The sequence below is a fragment of the Sitophilus oryzae genome, unplaced genomic scaffold (assembly GCF_002938485.1).
Source record: "Sitophilus oryzae breed Bouriz unplaced genomic scaffold, Soryzae_2.0 scaffold_810_pilon_pilon, whole genome shotgun sequence".
In the NCBI taxonomy this organism is placed as follows: domain Eukaryota; kingdom Metazoa; phylum Arthropoda; class Insecta; order Coleoptera; family Curculionidae; genus Sitophilus; species Sitophilus oryzae.
The window spans coordinates 4,196,408-4,216,646 of NW_022147429.1; the positions used below are offsets into that span (position 1 = coordinate 4,196,408).

General features: G+C 33.8%; 3 protein-coding genes across 5 annotated transcripts in view; 2 read left to right on the forward strand and 1 right to left on the reverse strand.

Annotated features, from left to right (window-relative positions):
- Positions 1–20,239, reverse strand: part of LOC115889104 (WD repeat, SAM and U-box domain-containing protein 1-like) — a 91,087-nt gene that overhangs the window by 66,191 nt on the left and 4,657 nt on the right. The window lies entirely within an intron of this gene.
- Positions 17,385–18,203, forward strand: LOC115889124. 2 transcript variants are annotated; one of them, XR_004051369.1, is made up of 2 exons: positions 17,385–17,479; positions 17,630–18,091. XR_004051369.1 is itself a non-coding variant. In XM_030909060.1 (2 exons), exons 1-2 carry the CDS (start codon positions 17,522–17,524, stop codon positions 18,144–18,146), a joined length of 528 nt encoding a protein of 175 aa, XP_030764920.1. In that variant the 5' UTR covers positions 17,479–17,521; the 3' UTR covers positions 18,147–18,203. The 2 variants fall into 2 exon arrangements, 1 of the variants encoding a protein (XP_030764920.1); XM_030909060.1 differs by having other exon boundaries at positions 17,479–17,532; positions 17,630–18,203.
- Positions 18,218–20,207, forward strand: LOC115889120. The gene is made up of 2 exons (XM_030909054.1): positions 18,218–18,884; positions 18,936–20,207. Exons 1-2 carry the CDS (start codon positions 18,402–18,404, stop codon positions 19,116–19,118), a joined length of 666 nt encoding a protein of 221 aa, XP_030764914.1. The 5' UTR covers positions 18,218–18,401; the 3' UTR covers positions 19,119–20,207.

Below are 20,239 nucleotides of genomic sequence, written 5' to 3' on the forward strand. Positions count from 1 at the left end.
GTTATTATCTTACGATCAATTAATTATTCCGAAGCCTTTTTTCTTTATCTAAAAATGTTTTCTACCCTGACATGTAATGCTTTACATTTTATTTTTTAATTTAAAATCGGTGAGTTTTATCAAAAAAACACAAGAGATAAAAAAGTTTCTAAATCAACTGAACTATCCAATTACTTTTTTGCATGTGTTTGATACGATTTTTCTTTAAATTTCGTTAACAAGAATGATAGGGGTCGTTTATTTCAACCCCTTCCACTCATTTTAAAAAAGTGAAAAAATTACCAGAAAGTGTGTTTTCATAACAGTAATGCTTCCATAAAATTTCATTAGTCTATCTCTTTTCGTTTTCAAGATAAAAAATAAAAACATTGTTTTTCCGCAATCTTTGTACTGCGATATCTCCCTAATGATTGACTTTTGACCCAACGTTTATAAAGCAAACTACCCTTTATTTTTAACAAGGAATCACCACCTGAAGTTTTTCGCATTTGTTCTGAAACACCCTGTATATAAGAGAATAGGCACAGTAGATGACGCGCGGACCCTCAAAAACAAGCGAAGATGCGTAAGAGCTATTACTGAATAAGCCGTGGTTTTAATGAACAATTTTATTCAAACCTGGCCCTGTAGAGCCACGCTAGACCATACAGGGTGGTCCCATTTTCGTGTGTTTTACGGAGTTTCTCTTATGAGCTGCAGTTTGCTTATGAGTTGAGTTGCATACAAAGATGCAGTTTACTATGCTACTTCTTTTTAGCCGACCATACCAACCAAGGTATGGTAGGCTATTTAGATCGGTAAAAAAAAGATTTTTTTAATTTCACTCAAAATGAGTTATTTGGGTGATAAATGACTTAAATACAAAATATTTTCATGGTGTCTGTCTGTCTGTTTGTCCGTCTGTCTGTAACACGATAACTCAAAAACCGCTAAACCGATTTTAACCAAATTTGGCACAAAAATACTGTGGCACCCGAGAATCTGGCCATTAGTAGTAACTAGCTAAACGCGGTTTTCAATTTAAGATTAGGAATAATATTTGCAACAAAATTTGTAATAACATCAAAATCAGTCAAAGTCGCAGTTTTTGAGATAATTGAAACTAAAAGAACTGCCTACCAACTATTTATTAACATATTTTAGTATGGGCGGCTATACGTGTCTCCCGGGGCCAATTTTTTAAACTAAAAATTCTACACGCATATTTGTCCTAGCCCTCTTAGTTCTTGAAATACAGGGCGAAAATTTCGCATTTTTCGACCCCCTTTGTATCTTGTTTATCTTATAAGTTATCGAAAAAGGAAAAAGTGAGTCCTATTGAGATTTTTACACAAAATCCAGTGGCGTAGCTAATTTTTTGCTGGGAGCTTATATCTCCGAAATATGAGTCAAACGTATGTTTCTTTACATACAGACATTCTGTATAAAGTAGTATAATTTTTATTACTGCAACAAAAAATGTAATTATAGTATATAGTAAATTGAAATACTTCAGTACAATATTTGGTTTTAAAACTTAAATCCGCCTATAGAAATGAAGCATTAAAATTATTATTACTGTATTTTAACAAAAATCTTAAAAAATATTTCATAAACGGTAAAATTAAAATGCGATAAACCTTAATCAAATTTACCTTTATTTAAATCGTAGAAACTAAAAATGTAATAATATACAGGGTGTTCCATTTAAAAAAATACAACTTTGATATTTTTTAATTTATTTGGAATACTCTGTATCTTGTAAAAATATTTTTAAATTGTAGCTCTAATAGACCTTCAACGAACCCAAAACTTACAATTTGCAACAATCACAATTGGTGAACAACCCTGCATAACGATTGAAGTAAAAAACAATTAAAAAATCTGAAAGAATTTTTAAAATGTTTTAAAACACGCTGTCAATCAGAGTTATTGATAATTTTGATGCACTTGTGCAATTCTACACACAGAAACTAGAGTGGAATGACCGCAATAACCAAAATTTGACGTCAACTTATTTGATTATTTTGGTTACCTAATTTAAACAAGACACCTATGTTAAAAAAGTTATATAATGCATTTTTACCTTGTTTATGGAAATAAGTATAGTAATAAACAAGAGAAATAAAATAAAAATATAATATACTATAAAATATGACCCATTTAAAAAAAACTAAGTTTGGGTCATACTTTAAGAATAACAGCTCGCAGTGAAAATCTAGTTGCGCCACTGAATTCTACGTGAAAAATTCTATGAGGCACAATTTTCATATTTTTGATAAGTTCTGAGATAACCGAGAAACGAAGCGGGTCAAAAAATGAAAAATGTTCAAATTCGCCCTGTTTTTTAGGAAGTAAGAGGTCTAGGACAAATCTGTGTATAGAATCTTTAGTTTCATAAAAAAAAGTAGCACAGGAATGTGAAAACCGCATATTTGTATCTCTTTGAATAAAACTTCTCTTCTCATAAACGAGAAACCCCGTAAAACACACGAAAATGGGACACCCTGTACATACGTAACATGATTTTTTTACATTTCGTCTTTTCACTAGACGTTTCTGCTATTCTCATCTCTGCATCTGTAATCTCAGCTTAGAGTGGCCCGTGTATGTATACCGAGTGTCTCTTAAAAGTTAGAATATACATAACATAAATTAGTATTGATTGATGTATTAAGTTATTTTCGGTCACTTCCTGTTTCACCGGAAATGACTACAACTCTTGATTTTTAAATGGTACCATCGGTATTTTTTTACTTTATTTGATAGAATGACATACCATAAGTCAATATTTCACATTTTCGCTTAAAAATAGTATTTTAAATTTCAATCTAGAGTGCAATGGCTGAGTACATAACCAGAATTTCAGTCGAAATAACGAGTATGTTGTAACATATTATTCATTAAAAAATGCTTTTCCTAATATGCTAATGTGCCACCCCGTTCCATTTCAGTTTATAGATTTTTAAAACAAAAACCGGAAATTTTAGTTTTTCCGCAATATTACAGGAAATTACAAAAATAAGTTCAATTACTAAACAGATTACCAGTGGGCTAACTAACAGGCAACTTTGTCCCAATTTAAGCCACCCCGTATCTCTTACCGTTTCCTATATCCCAATGGTGAGAGTAAAATTTGAAACACCCTGTATATTATCACTTCGACAAAAATATCAAATAATAAATTAGAAACATAAAAACTTCTTAGATTGCCCTCGTATATTAGGTACTAGCGTGTACCAGCGACTTCGTTCGCGTCGAATCAATCATTTGTAATGGTGATGATAAAGCAAAAGAATTTCCATTAACATACAAACTGGATAAAATTTTCTCACATTTATGTCAGCATGAGAAAAAAACAATATGGCGATATTATTATATAACTTGGTAATATTAGAGGGGTAGTTTCATCTCGTTGGAATTTGACTTTCGAAAAATCCGTTTGCCAAAAATAAGCTTTTTACGTCAAGCAGTTCAATCAATTACCCAACTTTTTGGAACATTCTTCCGAATAATAATAATAATAAAGCACTAAATAGATAAATTTCTGAAATGACAACTTCATTTGACAGTTATCTTTAACCTTGACTGGTGCTCATAAGTAAATACAGGGCCATAAGAAAGGAGAAATATTTAAAAAGAAATCGGCGATAAGTCGTAAATCAAAAATATCTAAAGTTATTCTTTTGAATGTGGGTTTTAATGCTCTTCAATAAACCTAAATAGAATTATTCTCTAAAATAATTAGGGAAGCCAATAATTGACCCCTTTAAAATTTACATGGGATTTCCTATGTCCCGCTCGACGATGCAACACCCGGTATAAGAGTACTTACAAAAGTTGTGCTAAAAAATGTGAATTTTGCACGCTCGTATAGAAAAATAATTGAAAACATTTGGATCTATATTAATTATATTGTTCTTTACAGGACTAGTTTTTGAAGAACGCTGATTACTGGTGCAGTTTTCAGCATTAACAACTACATCAAAGCAATTTGTGATATATAAAAGGAGGTAAGTAACTAAATGTTAAGATAATTAAGTTATTAATTTAGAATATTGTTTTTAGGGTTCCGTACCCAAAGGGTAAAAACGTGAACCCTATTACTAAGACTTCTCTGTCTGTCACAAAGGTCTAGGTCTATCTTATGAACCGTTAAAGCTAGACAGTTTTTACAGATAATGTATTTATGTTGCCGCTATAAGAACAAATACTAAAAAGATAATTAAATATATGTTAATAAATAAAAAAGTACTTTCACTAAACATTATCTTTGAAGTAAGAATATAACTTCCTGTATGATTTTTTTAAAAAATTCAAAATATGTAAAAAAACCAAATAAATTATGCTTGTCCAAGCGTTTTCCCGAAAGACAAATATTGTAATATTTGAGGGGTGTTTTCACCCTCTTGGAATTTCAGATTCGAGAAACCCATCCTTATCGAACCAGCTTTAAACGTCAAGCAGTTTAAGCAGAATCGTGATTAATCGATGGTCATATTTTATGAAACACTCTGTATAAAATTATAAAAAATCTTAAAATATGTAAAACAACTAAATAAAATATACGTGTTTAGGAGTTTTTTCGAAAAACTCACCGGTTTTTAAATAAAAAATATTTTAATATTTGAGGGATAGTTTCACCCCCTTAAAATTCGAGTTTCGAAAAATCCCTTCTTATCGAAACTCTACACCCTAAAGTCAATCTGTTTTCCAAAAATCAGCTTTTTACGTCAAGTGCTTTAAGCAGGATCGTGATTAATCAATGACCAGATTTTTCGAAACACCCTGTATACATTTTTAAAAAATCTTAAAATATGTAAAAAAACAAAATAAAATATACGTGTTTAAGCATTTTTTTGGAAACTTGACCGTTTTTTAAATAAAAAAATATTGTAATATTTCAGGGTGGTTTCACCCTCTTGGAACTGGAATTTCGAAAAATCCCTTCTTATCGAACCTCTACACCCTAGACCTAAATTTTGACAACCTGTATGGCAAAACTGAGCTTCTTACGTTGAGTGGTTGGAGCAGGATTGTGATTAATCAGTATGTCAGTCACTTAAGTATTTTATATATTAATATAGATATGCTTCCATTATCTTTATTTAATTTAAGTTACATTAAATTTTTATAATACAACTGAATAAGTTTTACTGCATTCAAAGAAAAGCCCTTGTATACGCTGCGAGTGCCCTGAATCCTGCACCCTGCCGGTTATTATGTATTATACACTGGTGTGTATGGAGATTTACTGCACAATTCGGGAAAGCCTCCGCTGATCGATAAAAGAGGATGGCATTTCCGGGAAATCTCACCTTAAACGATGCCCTTTGTATTTTGTATTACCTCCATCCATTTTTATTGCTTTATTCGTATTATAAATACTAAAATTGAAGAGGGCTGGTAGATCTCGATAAAAGAAACATATTTTCTCTTTACCGTTTTTCAAATAAGTTTAAATAACCGAGTTATTTAAGTTTGAATATTTAAAAAAAATTGAGACACAGGATTTTTTCTGTATTTTCATCCCTTTTAGTGCCTGAAACTTAAACCATGGTATAATATCAAAGATTAAGAAATAATATCGTGGGAAAATTTGCGGCGAACAGACAGTTCGAAAAAGTTTTCTAAAACATACAGAAAAATTTAAAAAAAATGCACAATTTTCAACATCCTTTTTTGCGAAAAAAAAACTCATAGACGTGTTCCTATGGGGTCGAAATATACCACCCCTGAAAACTTGCACTTAGATAACTACTTCAACTTATTTAAGACTCACCCTGTAGGTATAAAGCAACTACTTTGAACACCTGGTATCTTAATTCTTATTTTTGTCGAAAATGTCGTTAACAATTTAAACAGGAAGGTTTCTTAATCTAATGAACCGAAGAGATCGATGGCTGTATACCTCTTGGTATTTTAACCCTAATTTTTGTCAAAGAAGTCATTACAATGTTAAAGAACCGGATTTCTGGATACAATAATGCTCCTGATGGAATATGTAATTCACATTCGAAGCTATGGATTATTTTACACTCTCTGATATTTTAACACCTGGTTCTGGATACCATGATGCTCTTGATGACATGTTCCATAACATCTGAAGACATATCTTCAGATAAAGGATGTCTTCTTTTACATCTTCTAATATTTCAACAATTATATTATATTTATCTTGTTAAAAAGGTCGTTACTATTTAATATACAGGGTGGCGCTTTTCATATGACCCTGAGGCTCCAAGGAGAACGGGAGTTTATCTCGAAATGAAATTTTGGGAGCATATGTAGGTTAATTGAAACCATTTTATAAAAATATATGCATACATACATATATTTCGACTAGAAAAATATATCCAGTTCTACAGGGTGTTCCCAAAAAAAGTTACGCATCAAATCATAGTTGGGTTTTTTAGGAAAAAAATAAATGTAAATTTCATTAAAGAAACATATGCCTAAATTGTAAGGGTTTTGACATATTTCACATTTTGTGAAAATGCTACCTAAATTGTTATTTACCCTGTATAGCTTGATATTTCATTACAATTAACCATTGTATGTAAAATTAAATTAAAATTTGTCCCGAAAAGTTATACAGGGTGAGACAAAATTAATATTGAACATTGGCTACTTTCAAAAGCGGAACAAAAAGGAGTAACTTTCCTTTATTAATGGTACACCCAGTATATTATACCGGTATTCAATGGAGAATTCATATATCTTTAAAGTATTTAAAATACTATTAAGGTTGCCTCCCTCTCAGACAAAGATTTTCCTAGATATTTTCATTTTTATGATTTTAAGCAGAGGTGGATGGGCCATATGGGAAAACGGGAAAATTCCCGGTGGGCCGGTGGAAAGATGGGCTGGTGGGCCGGTGCCGATCAGAGCCCAAAAAAGATTGGATTAGCAAAAATTAAATAGTTAATCTTCTAACTAAAGTGACGTAAGATACTTAGTGATCCATAACTAACTAATCAATTTGCATCAGTATAATCGTCAGTTGTTTTTTAACATAAACACCAATTTGTAAAATAACTATTGTAAAATGTCTTTCTCTGGGGCACTAATTTTAATAATCATATGTTGTTTGTTCGGTTTGAAAATTGTTATTATACAAGGTGAGTTACAAGGATTTTATTATACATAAGGGCAAATATTTTCAAGGCTGGTAGATCTCAATAAAATAAACATAATATATTCTCTTTATCGAGTTTCAAATAAGTAAATCGAGTTATTAAAGTTTGGAAATTTAAAAAAATAGATTTATTTTTAAAAAATTTTGCGCCACCTCAATTTTTCGGTATTTGCATCTCTTTTAGTGTCGTAATATCAGAGATTAAGAAACTATACCGTGGGGAAAAAATTTGCAGTGAACAGGAAGTTCTAAAAAGTTTTCTAAAATATACAGGAAAATTTAAAAGAAAATGCTCGATTTATAACATCTTTTTTTTCAAAAAAAAACCTCAGACGTGTTCCTGGGGTCGAGATATACCACCCCTGAAAATATTTGCACTTATTTAAGACTCACCCTGTATCGTTTTATCCACTATTCTTTTATTAATAACTAATAAATATGACTGACTGGCAGCAAAAAAGAATGAATAGCATTAGGTAAATTTAAATACTCTCCATCTAAATGTATATTAAGAATACGGTAGCGTAGATTGACAACTGGGGGCCTCGGTGCAATATTTTTTGAGCTCCTCTTTGAAAAAAGGTAGACGAATTTGACGCGAACACTGCGGTTAACGGAGAAAACATATACATATGTATATGCTTAGCTTGAATTGGGGACGGACTAAAAGCCAAGTCTAAATTGTTGTTTAAAATGTTGCTAAAATAAATTTGCTAAAAATTACTGAGACAGCAGAGAAGAGTTAAATAAGTTTAAACTAGATTAGATAAAATATTAATATGTCTTGAGATCCAAATATTCTTATTATGGACTGTAATATAGCATTACATCAGAACACATTTATATCCACTGCCTAGGTATTGCCTAGGTTTTTTTTTCGTTTGAGTCCATATACTTCTCTAATGCCTTTATTTTTCTCCTAGAATCCGAAAATCAAATAATATACAGGGTGTAAACCAAACCAAACCATTACAAACGATTGCACAACTTTGATGTATAACTTTTTTTTGGGACACCCTGTAGAACTCACTATAATTTTAAAAATGCTCGAAACTAACCTACATATGCTCACAAAATTTCATTTCAATACAAACTGTCGTTCTCCTTAGAGCCTCCGCGTCGTATGCGAGGCGCCATCGCCACCCTGTATTACAGAATGAGTTCTAGATACAATAAGACTCCTTTTGTAGTTCCGGCCCTGCATGTTCCATCCAATATAGAGACATGAATTATTTCTTGTACATCCTCTAGTATTTTATCGCATATTTTTGTCAATAAAAAAAAGTTAAAAAGTTGTTAAAAAGTTAAAGATGCCATTAACAAGTCAAGAAGTAGCGGATCTGAACACTATGAATAAAATGTGACAATTTTACTGATGGCTTGATTGAAGTCACATACTAAGCATAAGAAAATAAGAACTATATGAAAGAGGTGATCATGTTTACTCGAACAATAGAGAAATGGGTTAGCCCACGTTAGGCCTATGCTTAGGTTCTTAGCCGCAAATACTGAGAATCTTTGTGACCTGCGAGACGGCATATTTTTTCTCGATTTCAGGGATGCCGATAATGCCTTGCCGGTCCCGTGGTGCCTGCCATGTCTATACTTATATTATGTATATCCCACAGAATAGCCGAGGATTAACCAAAACAGCGACTGCGACTCTGACGAGGATGAGGACAGGGACGGAGAAGAGGAGCGCGCGTACGATTTCAGAACATACGACAGTTGTTTAAAAGCGGACCGCGGAGGAAACTCGGCGAGGGGGAGGGGGAAGACGACCGACGAAGCATCGATGTGACGGGGCGAAGGGAAAGAAAACACCGAATCGAGGGTAGAGAATGATAGAGAAAGAGACGGAGCGGGCGCGAGGGAGAGAGACGGTGACAAAGAGGGCAGAACACGCGGGGCTAAAGCCAGGTTTACGCTGGCGAATGTTTGGGTTTCGTTATTTTATTACTTTTAATTGATACGGGGCGGCGGATTAACCGGTGAAGAGCGGCGGGGTGAAGAGGTGAGGCGGGCGAGTGGAGCATGCCCTTCCCCCCACCTAACGCTCGGAGGACGCGATGCATTGTCACCGCCGGCGGACGCCCGATAGTTTTTCGTTTTATCATTTCGGGACGATTCAGGTGCGTACCCGAAGAGGGGAGGTCGGGTACAAGAGGTAATTACCAGGGATGTTCCTGGATGCACCAGTGTCTATGATCACAATTTACACTCAATATGTACCCCAATAGAAAAACATGCACAATCAAACCGAATAATTGTACGTACAATCTAATAATAAAAAATAGGGTATTTCATGGGCATTTCCATTAAAACAAATGTTACATCCGCAACACTTTTTTAAAGTACCCTGTATACTCTACAGTAATTTTAAAATGTGTTTCTTAACCTTCCCTATAACTTTTCTATTTAACATTTGTTCTAAAAAACGTTAAAAAACGTATTTTGTAAAAGACGTCGTGTCTCGAAACAAATGAAGGGTTAAAGCGGAAAACAACCAAAAGGAAAAAATTAGTCAAGTGCGAGTCGGACTCGCGCACGAAGGGTTCCGTACCATTCATTATCTATACAACATTAGACACTATATTATTATAAACTTTTTTTTCCGATTTAGCTGAAATTTTGAATGCGCGTATAAGTAATTTAAAAAAAATGAAGAAACATATTACTAAAAATTGTATTAATCAATAATAAATATGTAAAAAGTAAAAATAAATATGTAAAAATTAAAAAAAAAACGATTAAAAAAAAGTCGCCTTGACTAGGATTCGAACCTGCCTTACTACGGCTCCAACGTCATAGCAGCGTAAAGTCCTAACCCTTTACATACATACTGCCATTACTCGCTGACGACTATTCGACACGCATCAAAAGATGGTCACGCAAGGCGTTTTCTTTCATGAGCTTTTCTGTGACTGAAAAGCCCGATACGTGATGATGTTATTTTCCTACGGCACTCCGGGCATTCAAAAATCTCATTGCTTTGTTGCCTCACTTTTTGGTTGTCGCTGTTAACTGGGTTTACAATTCTTCTCCATTGAGTTCTATTGTGAACTGCTTCTTCCCAATGATTCTGCATGTTAATCCCCTTTAAGATTTCGTGGAAAATGTCCTTGTACCTTTTGAATTGTCCACCCGGCATCCTCTTACCGTCTACAAGCTCACCGTAAAGCAGAGATTTTGGTATGCGCTTTTCTTGCATTCTGCATACGTGACCAGCCCATCTTAAGCGGGATTTTGTAACCATAACTTCAATACTCTCGCAGTTAGCTTTTTCAAGGACCGATACGTTTGAGACATGATGGAACCACCGGATTCTTAAGAGTTGTCTAAGGTGTCTCTGTTGCAACTTGTTTAATGCCTTAATGTGTCGGTGGGGTACGGCATCGGCACCCAGGTTTCGCTCCCATATAACATGGTGGGGATTATAGTTGTTCGGTACACAGCCAGTTTCGTTTTTGTACTCAAGTCATGATTGTAGCAAACCCTGTCTTTTAATTTCCAGAATGCTCTTGAGGCGCTGCTAATCCTGTGCTGAATTTCAGAGTCGATATTGGCCTTTTCTCAAATCAACTGCCGAGGTAATTAAATTCCGCTACGTATTCCAATAATTCCTCTCCGATTTTTACAGCATTGTTATGATCCTCCGGGGGAATGCACATGATTTTGGTTTTGTCGATGTTTAGCTTAAGGCCCAAAGCCTCGTATGCCCAGGTATATGTGTTCAACATTTCTTGTAATTGTTGTAACGTGTTTGTAACTAGAGCGCAGTCATCAGCGTATTGAAGTTCTTGATGAATTTTGTACGTGTTTTTGCCCTCAGTCTTTTTATGTTGAACAGACCGCCGTCATATCTGTATCTAATGCCCAATCCTCTCTCCTGCAGTTTGCTGTCCACTATAATGGAGAGCGATGCCATGAATATGTTGAATAGAAGAGGCGCTAAGACACATCCCTGCCTAACTCCTGTATTAGTCAGGAAGGGATCGCTCAGCGATCCATGATGTGACACTCTTGACTGGTTGTTGTTATGGAGGCTTTTACACACTGTAAGAAATTTGTTGGGTACTCCGAACTTTTTCATAATTGCCCAAAGTGTATCTCTGTTCACAGAGTCAAAGGCTTTTGTTAGATCGATGAATGCAACATAAAGTTTAGACTGCTGCTCTTTTACTTTTTCCTGTAGTTGGCGGATGGAAAATATGGAATCGACGGTGCCACGGTTGGTGCGAAAACCCGTTTGCCATTCTGGAAGGATTCTTTCTATATGTGGGTGAAGGCGATTTGACATAATTTTTGCAAGAATTTTTCCTCCGATAGCCAATAGTGAAATTCCCCGGTAATTTCCGTATTATTTTAAATATATTCACTAAATTCGCGTTGCAAAAGTCCTGAGGTATCTCTCCGCTTTCCCATATGACATCGAAGAGAGCCTTAAGATGACTAATAAGTTCTTTATTTGCACACTTATAGATTTCCGCCGGGATCGCGTCACAGCCAGCTGATTTGTTGTTTTTAAGCTGTTTTATGGATGCCATTATTTCCTGTTCTGTTATTGGGGTATCTAATACATCGAGGCTGTTATACTGAGGTATTGTATTTAGTGCTTCTATAATGGGGTTGTTTTCTTGGTTAAGGATATGGCTGTAATGCTCTTTCCAGCGGTTTCTAATTTCCTCTTCCTCTTTTAGAACTTCGCCATTTTGTGCCATGATTGGGCAGCTTACCTTCTTGGTTGGGCCGTATACTTCTTTAACAGCCTCAAAGAATTTACCATAATCGTGGCGTACTCTTGAATCTGATTAGCCTTTTGTGACCACCAATCATCCTTTACTTGACGCAGATTTCTTCGAAGCGTGTTGTTGGCTGCTTTAAAGTTGTCTACCAGCCTTTGATTGTGTGGATTTGCAGTAACTGCTTGATGTGCTCTGTGCTTTTGTTCCAAGAAGGTCTGGACACGAGGTTGATTTTCGTTAAACCAATCTGGTTGTTTCTTTTTGTTGGACTTTCCCAGTACTGCTTCGCTAGTTTTATGAATCGCATCCCTTAATTGTGTCCAGCCTTGTTCAGCTTCCAAGATTGAGATTGAAGTTATCGGTGGAAGTGATTCTTTGGTGGCTTCCCGGAGGGCGACGGCGGTATTTTTTGTCTCTAGACCTAACGCTTTAACCACGCGGCCACCGAGGACTTGAAAGATTCTATGTAAAATTCTTACTTAAAAGATAATGTTTAGTGAAAGTACTTTTTTATTTATAAACATTTATTTAATTCTGTTTTTAGTATTTGTTCTTATATCGGCAACATTGATACATTATCTGTAAAAATTTCAACTGTCTAGCTATAACGGTTCATAAGATAGACCTTTTTGACAGACGGACGGACGGACAGCGAAGTCTTAGTAATAGGGTTCCCGTTTTTACCCTTTGGGTACGAAACCCTAAAAAACGAGAATGAATAAGATACGACGAACCAAATACCATGTTAAAGATACAAAAATGTATTACTCTATGCGTTATTATTTGGCCATCGTTTGTTATATTCAGTTACAATTTAATATGTGTTTGGGTTCCTTTCACTGTGATCCAACTCACTTGTCTAGTGACAGGTTTGCCTCAAAATATGGATAGAAGATGTCTCGATCTCGTCTCGTCAAGTCTGGACGCACCTTAAAATCTCACTATGCTTGGTCTTCAGTCTTGATGCATTCTCCGACGGTGCTGAAATTGTCCCAACACAACGCGACGCCCAGTTCTTGTTTGGTTGCGATTAATCTCAGTTAATTTTTACTGTCCGAAGCAGCATTGCATCACACAAACTTCGTACTTGGGAAGTTTATAGTTTCAATAACTGCACAAGTAAAAACCAAAATACTTAAATAGTATGACATAGCCACGATTTCAATATGATTTCAGTAATCGGGGCATGAAATAAAGTAGCCGAAGTTCTGATTTCTACCGTACCGACCGCTGCTCTCGGAATTTTAAAAAAATCTGTTGAAATCAAAGATAATTAAACTCAAGAGATACAATTGTTTACCTTTCTCCTTCATCAGGCATTATTCTATCCTTATTTTCCCATCTCTCTTACACCGAAAACATTTGCCAGATTTACCTGTATATTGGTATTAGTATTAGTACCACAACCACAATTATTAAGTAATAAATAATTTCGTTATATTTTTGTAATATATCAACTACATTAATTTGCTAACGTCATTTTTTTCATTTAATGCTTAACTGCTTTACTATTTTAAATTTTATTTGAATAAAAATATCATGGTCGTGTTTCTTTTAATAATAAAAAGCAGTTTGGCAACGTTAGTTTTAGAAATATGCCGGCGTAGTACAACGCATTTCGAGGATGAATGGAAAATCCTAGATTCTCCTTTTGCGATGTTGCTATGCCGCCGATCAAGCTCCATATTCTTTATTTGCAGTATTATAGTATTTTTGCGTTATTTTGTGGACTTCTGTGGACATTAATTTGAAAATATGGTGCATTCATGTATTGTGTACAAGAGAGTGTATCATTAAAATCAAAATTTAACTTTTCACCGGTAAATACAAATAAGTAGGGTTAGGTATATTACTATATCCTATTCTTTGTAGATCAGAGGCGTACCTAGACATAAAAAGTAGCATATCTCTAAATTATATTTTTAGGTTTATTTTTTAAATCATATATTTATTATGTTTTTTAAATTATATATTTATTAATTAAATTATTTGTAGGAAAAAGGTACATGGTACATACTAATTACCAATAAGTTAATAATAATTTCTGTTTCCCTTTTAAGAAAAGGGAAACAGAAACCCCTAAGAAACCCACCCTTTTTTCTTATAAGAATAAATCTAATCTAGGTACCTACTTGGGTTTGACTAACCATTACCTACCTTTTGTGAAAATTTTATTGGGGTGTACCAAAGATGGAATTTTGCGGCCTTACTTTTTTTGTTGCCGTTACAATTTTATACGGCTTTCGTTTTAAATTTTGGTTGCTATAATGTAAATGGACATCTTTTGACATACATATAATTAATGTTCTTATTACATGAATTTTATGACTTTCTTACTTTTATTGTACTGAAATTCTTTGCACATGCACTTTTTATTATTTATAAACAATATGAATTTTCCTTTGCAAACAAGAGAAAAAAAACCTCGAAAAAAACTAAATATTTTTTTTAAACTAAGAACCGTTTACTAAACGATCACCATTTTATTTTATTTATGATTTTGTAAAATTATCGCTAGACTTTTCTGATGACTGTGTATTATAATATCAAATAATTTTGTTTAGATATACACATACCGTATGATCGACTAAAAACGTCGTCCAGTTGGCTTGGAAATGACGATCGATGGCATTTCCTATATAAATTTACATATAAAATGACAGCGATCTTCATTTCATAGCCATCGCTGACGCCGTTTTTATTCGATCATACGGTATAATATACATCTTATATTTTCAGTTCTCATTTACTGTGTTTGAAACATCCCTAAAATGAAAGTTAAGGTAAATAAATGTTGAATTTTCTTACTTCTTATTCCCTCATTAATGAACAATTGTGAACTAATAAAAATTATAAGGCACATTTTAAATTTTATTCAATGTTTTTTATTGTAATTGTAAAATTCATATATATAATAATAAAGTTTTTATCAAAAATATGTGAACTCTACAAATATTGGTTTTTGGTAAAATATTGTGTTATTAGGTTAAAATAACTATTTTATTTTGTTATTGCTAATTGAGGGAATCTCATTCGCCGGAGACGAACAAGTTTGGAACAAGATATTGAAACTGCATTTACTAATACACCTAAAATTTGATATTTTATTTAATAAAATAAAGTAAAAAACGCTTATTCATTTTTTAATCGTTATTCTTATGTGAAAAGCCATCTTATAATAAAAAATTATGCCGGTTTTTATTTTATTTCGCTATCCTCCCTCAACTTATTTTTTTTACAATGCGACAAATATGTATATATATATATATAAGTTTTACTATTTCATTTTAATTTATTAAACAATTATTTTAATTTCCTTAAAATACTGTCGGTCGATCAGCACGCCACTGGAAATTGACCTCATACGTCTAATCTTTGTACACAACTACATTGTTGCCATCGAGCAGATACCCCTATTTCCTTCTCTATCCATTCTCTCTTGCACTCGTTGATTTTCGCAAACCAATGTGTGATGAAGCTTTAGAGAGTTTTATGAATGGATCATTGTATCTCCCGAGTTTAAATATCTTTGGTTGAAATGCACCAATTCTATAGATAAGAAAAGAGAATGCTAATACTATTAATTCGTAAACCTAATTCGAAATAATACAAAAATTATATTTTTACTAAATTATTATCTATTATTTAATGCATATCTAGAATTCGATGTAGCCCCCCCCCACACGTATCAAGAAGATCTCAAATATCTATCTAAAATGAAGAGGTTTTTGACTCACCAGCCTCACTCCTTAAAGTGTAGCCGCAACTTTTTCAATACTGTCAAGGCGTATGACAATATCTTTCGGAAGAGCGAAAAACCATGAAGCGTGTTATTTTATTATAGTACTAGTTAAAGCCTGGTGCATCCGCCACGACATGACATCAGGAAAAAAATACTTATTTTTTTTAAATTAAATGAAAAACAAAAAATCCGGCGACGATAGTTTTTAGAAGAGCCCATTAACTATATTTTAGTAAAAAAAGCAACTTTCTAGAGCAAGTCGTTACTTCAGTAGAGACTAGAGACGACACAGATAAACATTAGCATTTTATATATGTAGATAGTAGTATTGTTGATTGAAACCATTGAGAAGATACGCAACCTAATGGGCGAATTCATGACAAGGCCGATTTGATTTCCCCTTACTTCTCAAGTGCTGTACGGTGGAGCCTCTACTCGTTCTGCGGCCAACGCATAAAACACTCATTTTCTCTAATTCGTCTAGCGAGGGCATATCGAAGACGGTGTGGAACTGAAAGCGACAGTGTTGCCATATTAAAATGTGTAATATCTGTAATACTTTGACGAAAATATTATTGGATGAAAAATCCGCGTTTATGTATTGAAAATGTATTCGTGTTAAACATAGAATAAACAACAAAAATCAAAATTCTTTTATAGGTACTGAATATTTCGTATGATCGAAAAAAGTCGTTTAGTTGTTATTTACTATAATATTTAATTTGAAATAACAGCAATCTTCATGTCCAAGCCAACTCTGACACCGTTCTTTGTTTAATCATATAATATTATATTAAATTGTTTAATGATAGAAAATCCGTATTATTAATAGTGATGGGAAAAACCGATTAATTTCAATAATCGAGTACTCGAGTTTCAAGCAATTCCAATATGGAACGATCGCTCGAGCGAAACATCGCTCGTATTTAAAAATACGTTTTTTCGCCTGTCGCTTGTTGCACTCGCAACGCCAAGCAGTAAGTTGCGTGCGCAGAGCACATATTCTTTCGGTGATGAATGGCAAGCGACGAGTAATTCGTTTGATTTAGTTTTTAATTTATTTCAAAGCATTGTCGATGTAGGTCGTAAAATTTTGTCACTCAGATACGCAACGAATAACGTCGTATACATTTTCTACCTGCAATGTATGTAGAAAATTCGCTCGGCTTTGTATCGAGTATGTCACATTAAAATCGGATTTCAATTTATTTAATTCTAGGATCGCTTGCGTTCGTCACTCGTAACTCCTCACTTGCATCACTACTTCATAATCAAGCGATGTCGGTTATTTTAATAATCGAGTACTCGGGCGAATTTTCGCTCGAGTTATCCCATCATTAATTATTAACCTACTGTACCCAAAATCCGTAAACCTATGGATTAATCCGGAGTTCTGGCAACACTGTCTCCGGCAACCACCCACTCTGTCGACTGACAGCAGAACTACGGTCAGTGTTGCCAGCCCTATTACGTTCGTAATAAATCTATTACGGAAAAAAAAATCTGTTACGTTGTTACGCCGCTCACCAATCTATTACGTTTTTACGATACAGCCAATCCAACTATTTAAAAATTCAACTATAATAAAAAAAGTTGATAAACTGGCTTTTAAAATGTTCATTCCACATTTTGTGTATAATAAATTAATTATTGCACGTGTATTGCACGTTGACCGAATTGGAGCCACTGCCGTCTGCTGTGAGTATTATAACCTTATATCTCTGGTATAACCTAACATTTTACAAGATAGAACCATAGACAAAGAAATAAAATTATTTGTTTCTTTGTCTATGGAAGGAACTGTGAAGGAAAGCGGGGAACCGGGGGGAACACCAAAAAAGGGGAATCACTAACCAGTAACCACTAACCACCAAAGTAAGTTTTGTTGTGAACTTAAATATTTTAGAAACTTTTATTATGATGAAGAAGTAAGTTACAGGATCAACTTTATATTTTATACCTACCTATCTACCTAATAGTTTACTTAACTTAATTATGTTTATATCAAATTAATTAAATTTGTAGGTGGTTATCTACATCTGGTGTTTCCAAAATAGATGCTGCAAAATCTGCAGATCCTCCCATTATTACTGCTTCTGTTCGTCCTACATCAGAACATAGTAGCTGTTCAGACTCTCGTATAGCAGGCCCTAGAAGCCAGCCAGATTCCCCTATACAAAACTCCAGCAGTCAGCCAGATTCTCCTGTACCAGGCCCTAGTGGGAGGCGGCATTCCAGTATTACAGACTCGGATTCTAGTAGTGATGAATCCACTGGCACAAAAGCTGTTTTAAAAAGGCGAAAAGTAACTACAACCAGTTATAAACAAAAATTTCGGGATAAATGGTGTGAAGATAAAAGATATGCAAATTGGTGCAAATCATCATCGGATGGAAGTTCAGCATTCTGTACTGTTTGTGACAAAAAAATAATTGGAGGAATTACTCATATAAAAAGGCACAGTATAACGTTACTACATAAAAAAAATAAAGAAAGCAGAAAAAACACCAAAAATTCAAGAGCTGCTGTCGATCAATCCTAACAAAGAATTACATTCCATTAAAGTGAAAGCAGCAGAGTTAAGATGTGTTATGTTTCTTCACGAACTAATTTACCCTTTTTATTGATGGACCACCTCCCAAAATTTATAGGATCAGTGTGTCCAGACTCAAATATTGCAGCAGACCTTAAAATATCTAGGACGAAAGCCACCCTAATTACTAAACATTGTTTTACATCCTCCGCTTTAGAGAATATTGCTTAAAAAGTTGACAAATCAGTTGCTTATAGTTTGATAATGGATGAAACCACTGATGTGGCAACACAAAAGTCATTAGTTGTAGTGATAAGATTTTATGATGAAAAGGTGACAGACCACTTTTTTGGTCTTTTAGAAATACATCAAGGTACGTCAAATGAAATTGATCAAACCACAATAAACCATTTGAAAAATAATAATATACCCCTAACAAAAATGATTGGACTAGCTGCTGACAATGCGGCAGTGATGATGGGAAACATTAAAGGTGTACAAGCACTTTTTAGACAGGATGTCCCATCATTATTTGTTATGGGATGTATTTGCCACACATTCCACCTGTGTGCGTCCGCAGCAGCAATTAAATTACCGAATACACTCGAAGAATTCGCTAGGGGAGTATATAATTTTTTCTCAAACAGTAGCAAACGCCTTCGTTTTTTGAATGAATGCCAAAGCTTTTTAGATGAGAAGCCCCATAAAATGCTGCATCCAAGTCAGACAAGGTGGCTGTCCTTACAGGTAATCTGATTCACAGTTATCTTAAATAACAATAATTAGATTATTTTTTAGGAGGTAGTAAATAGAATTTTACTGCACTGGAATTCCCTAAAACTAGTGTTTCAGGATGCAGTTTTAGCAGAAAATTTACAAAGTTTCCAAACAACTTTAAATAACCTCAATGATCCTATTTACAAGTTATACTTTTTATTTTTATCTTATGTTTTAGAAATTGTGAATCAGTTACCAAACTAGTTTAGAAAAAATAGACGTAAAAAATCCCAGAAATTTTTTACCAATTGAAGAAGTTTATTTTGGCGCTAGGGTCCAGGTAATGTTATCCTCAGAGGAAAATAATAATTCTGTCAACAATTTTAGACTAAGATGTCTTGATTTTTATATTGAGCTATGCTCCCAAATTCAGAAAAGATTTTCATTCAATGATCCAATTTTGAATTTCTGTAAAATATTTAATCCTTTGACTGTAGTAAGTGGAAATATAAACTCTATTGCTGCTAAGAGCATTCAGTATTTTCCACAATTAGTTACTGACATTGAAAAATTGGATTTTGAATGGAGACTGTCAGCAGATTCCGAAGAAGTACAGAGTATTAAAGATTTAGATTTTGAAGAATTTTGGGAAAAAATATTTCGAATGAAAAATAGTACGGATGAATTGTTATTCCCAAATTTGTCCATCTTAGTCAAAGGCATAATGTGTCTTCCTCATCCATCTGCAACTGCAGAGAGACAATTTTCCCAATATAATTTAATCAAAACCAAAGTTCGAAATCGTTTAAACATTGACACTTGTGATTCAATATTACACTCAAAAGATCTTTTGAAAGGTTATTCTTGCCACACTTGGGTACCAGACACCAATCTTTTGAAAAAAAAGGTTCAGTATAAAAATGATACTATGTAGTAATACTTATATATTTTACTAATTTAAGACTGTTGATGCTGTGAAAAAAAGTTATATTTTAACCTGATATTTATTTCGTTAGTTTTAAGTTGACTGATGAGACTGCTGATGCTGTGAAAAAACGGGTGTGTGCAAAGATTATTATTTGAAGTTGACCACATATTTCTTCTGTGGATTTCTCCTGAAACGTGATATTTTCTACTAAAAAAAATTGTAAATATGTATTTTTCATAATATCTATCTTTTGTAAGCTATTTATGTTGCTATAGCTATGACAATAGCAATTTTAGTTTCTTTAGCTGTAGTTTTTCAGTTTACGGCCTCTGTTACGGCCCTGTTCATTGGCATTAAAATTTCTAGTTGAATTTTCTTGTTTATTTGGTTTATATTGAAAGGAAATACATCACAATAATCTACAAGTTACTGGCAGTTTTCTTACGTCTTTGAAAGT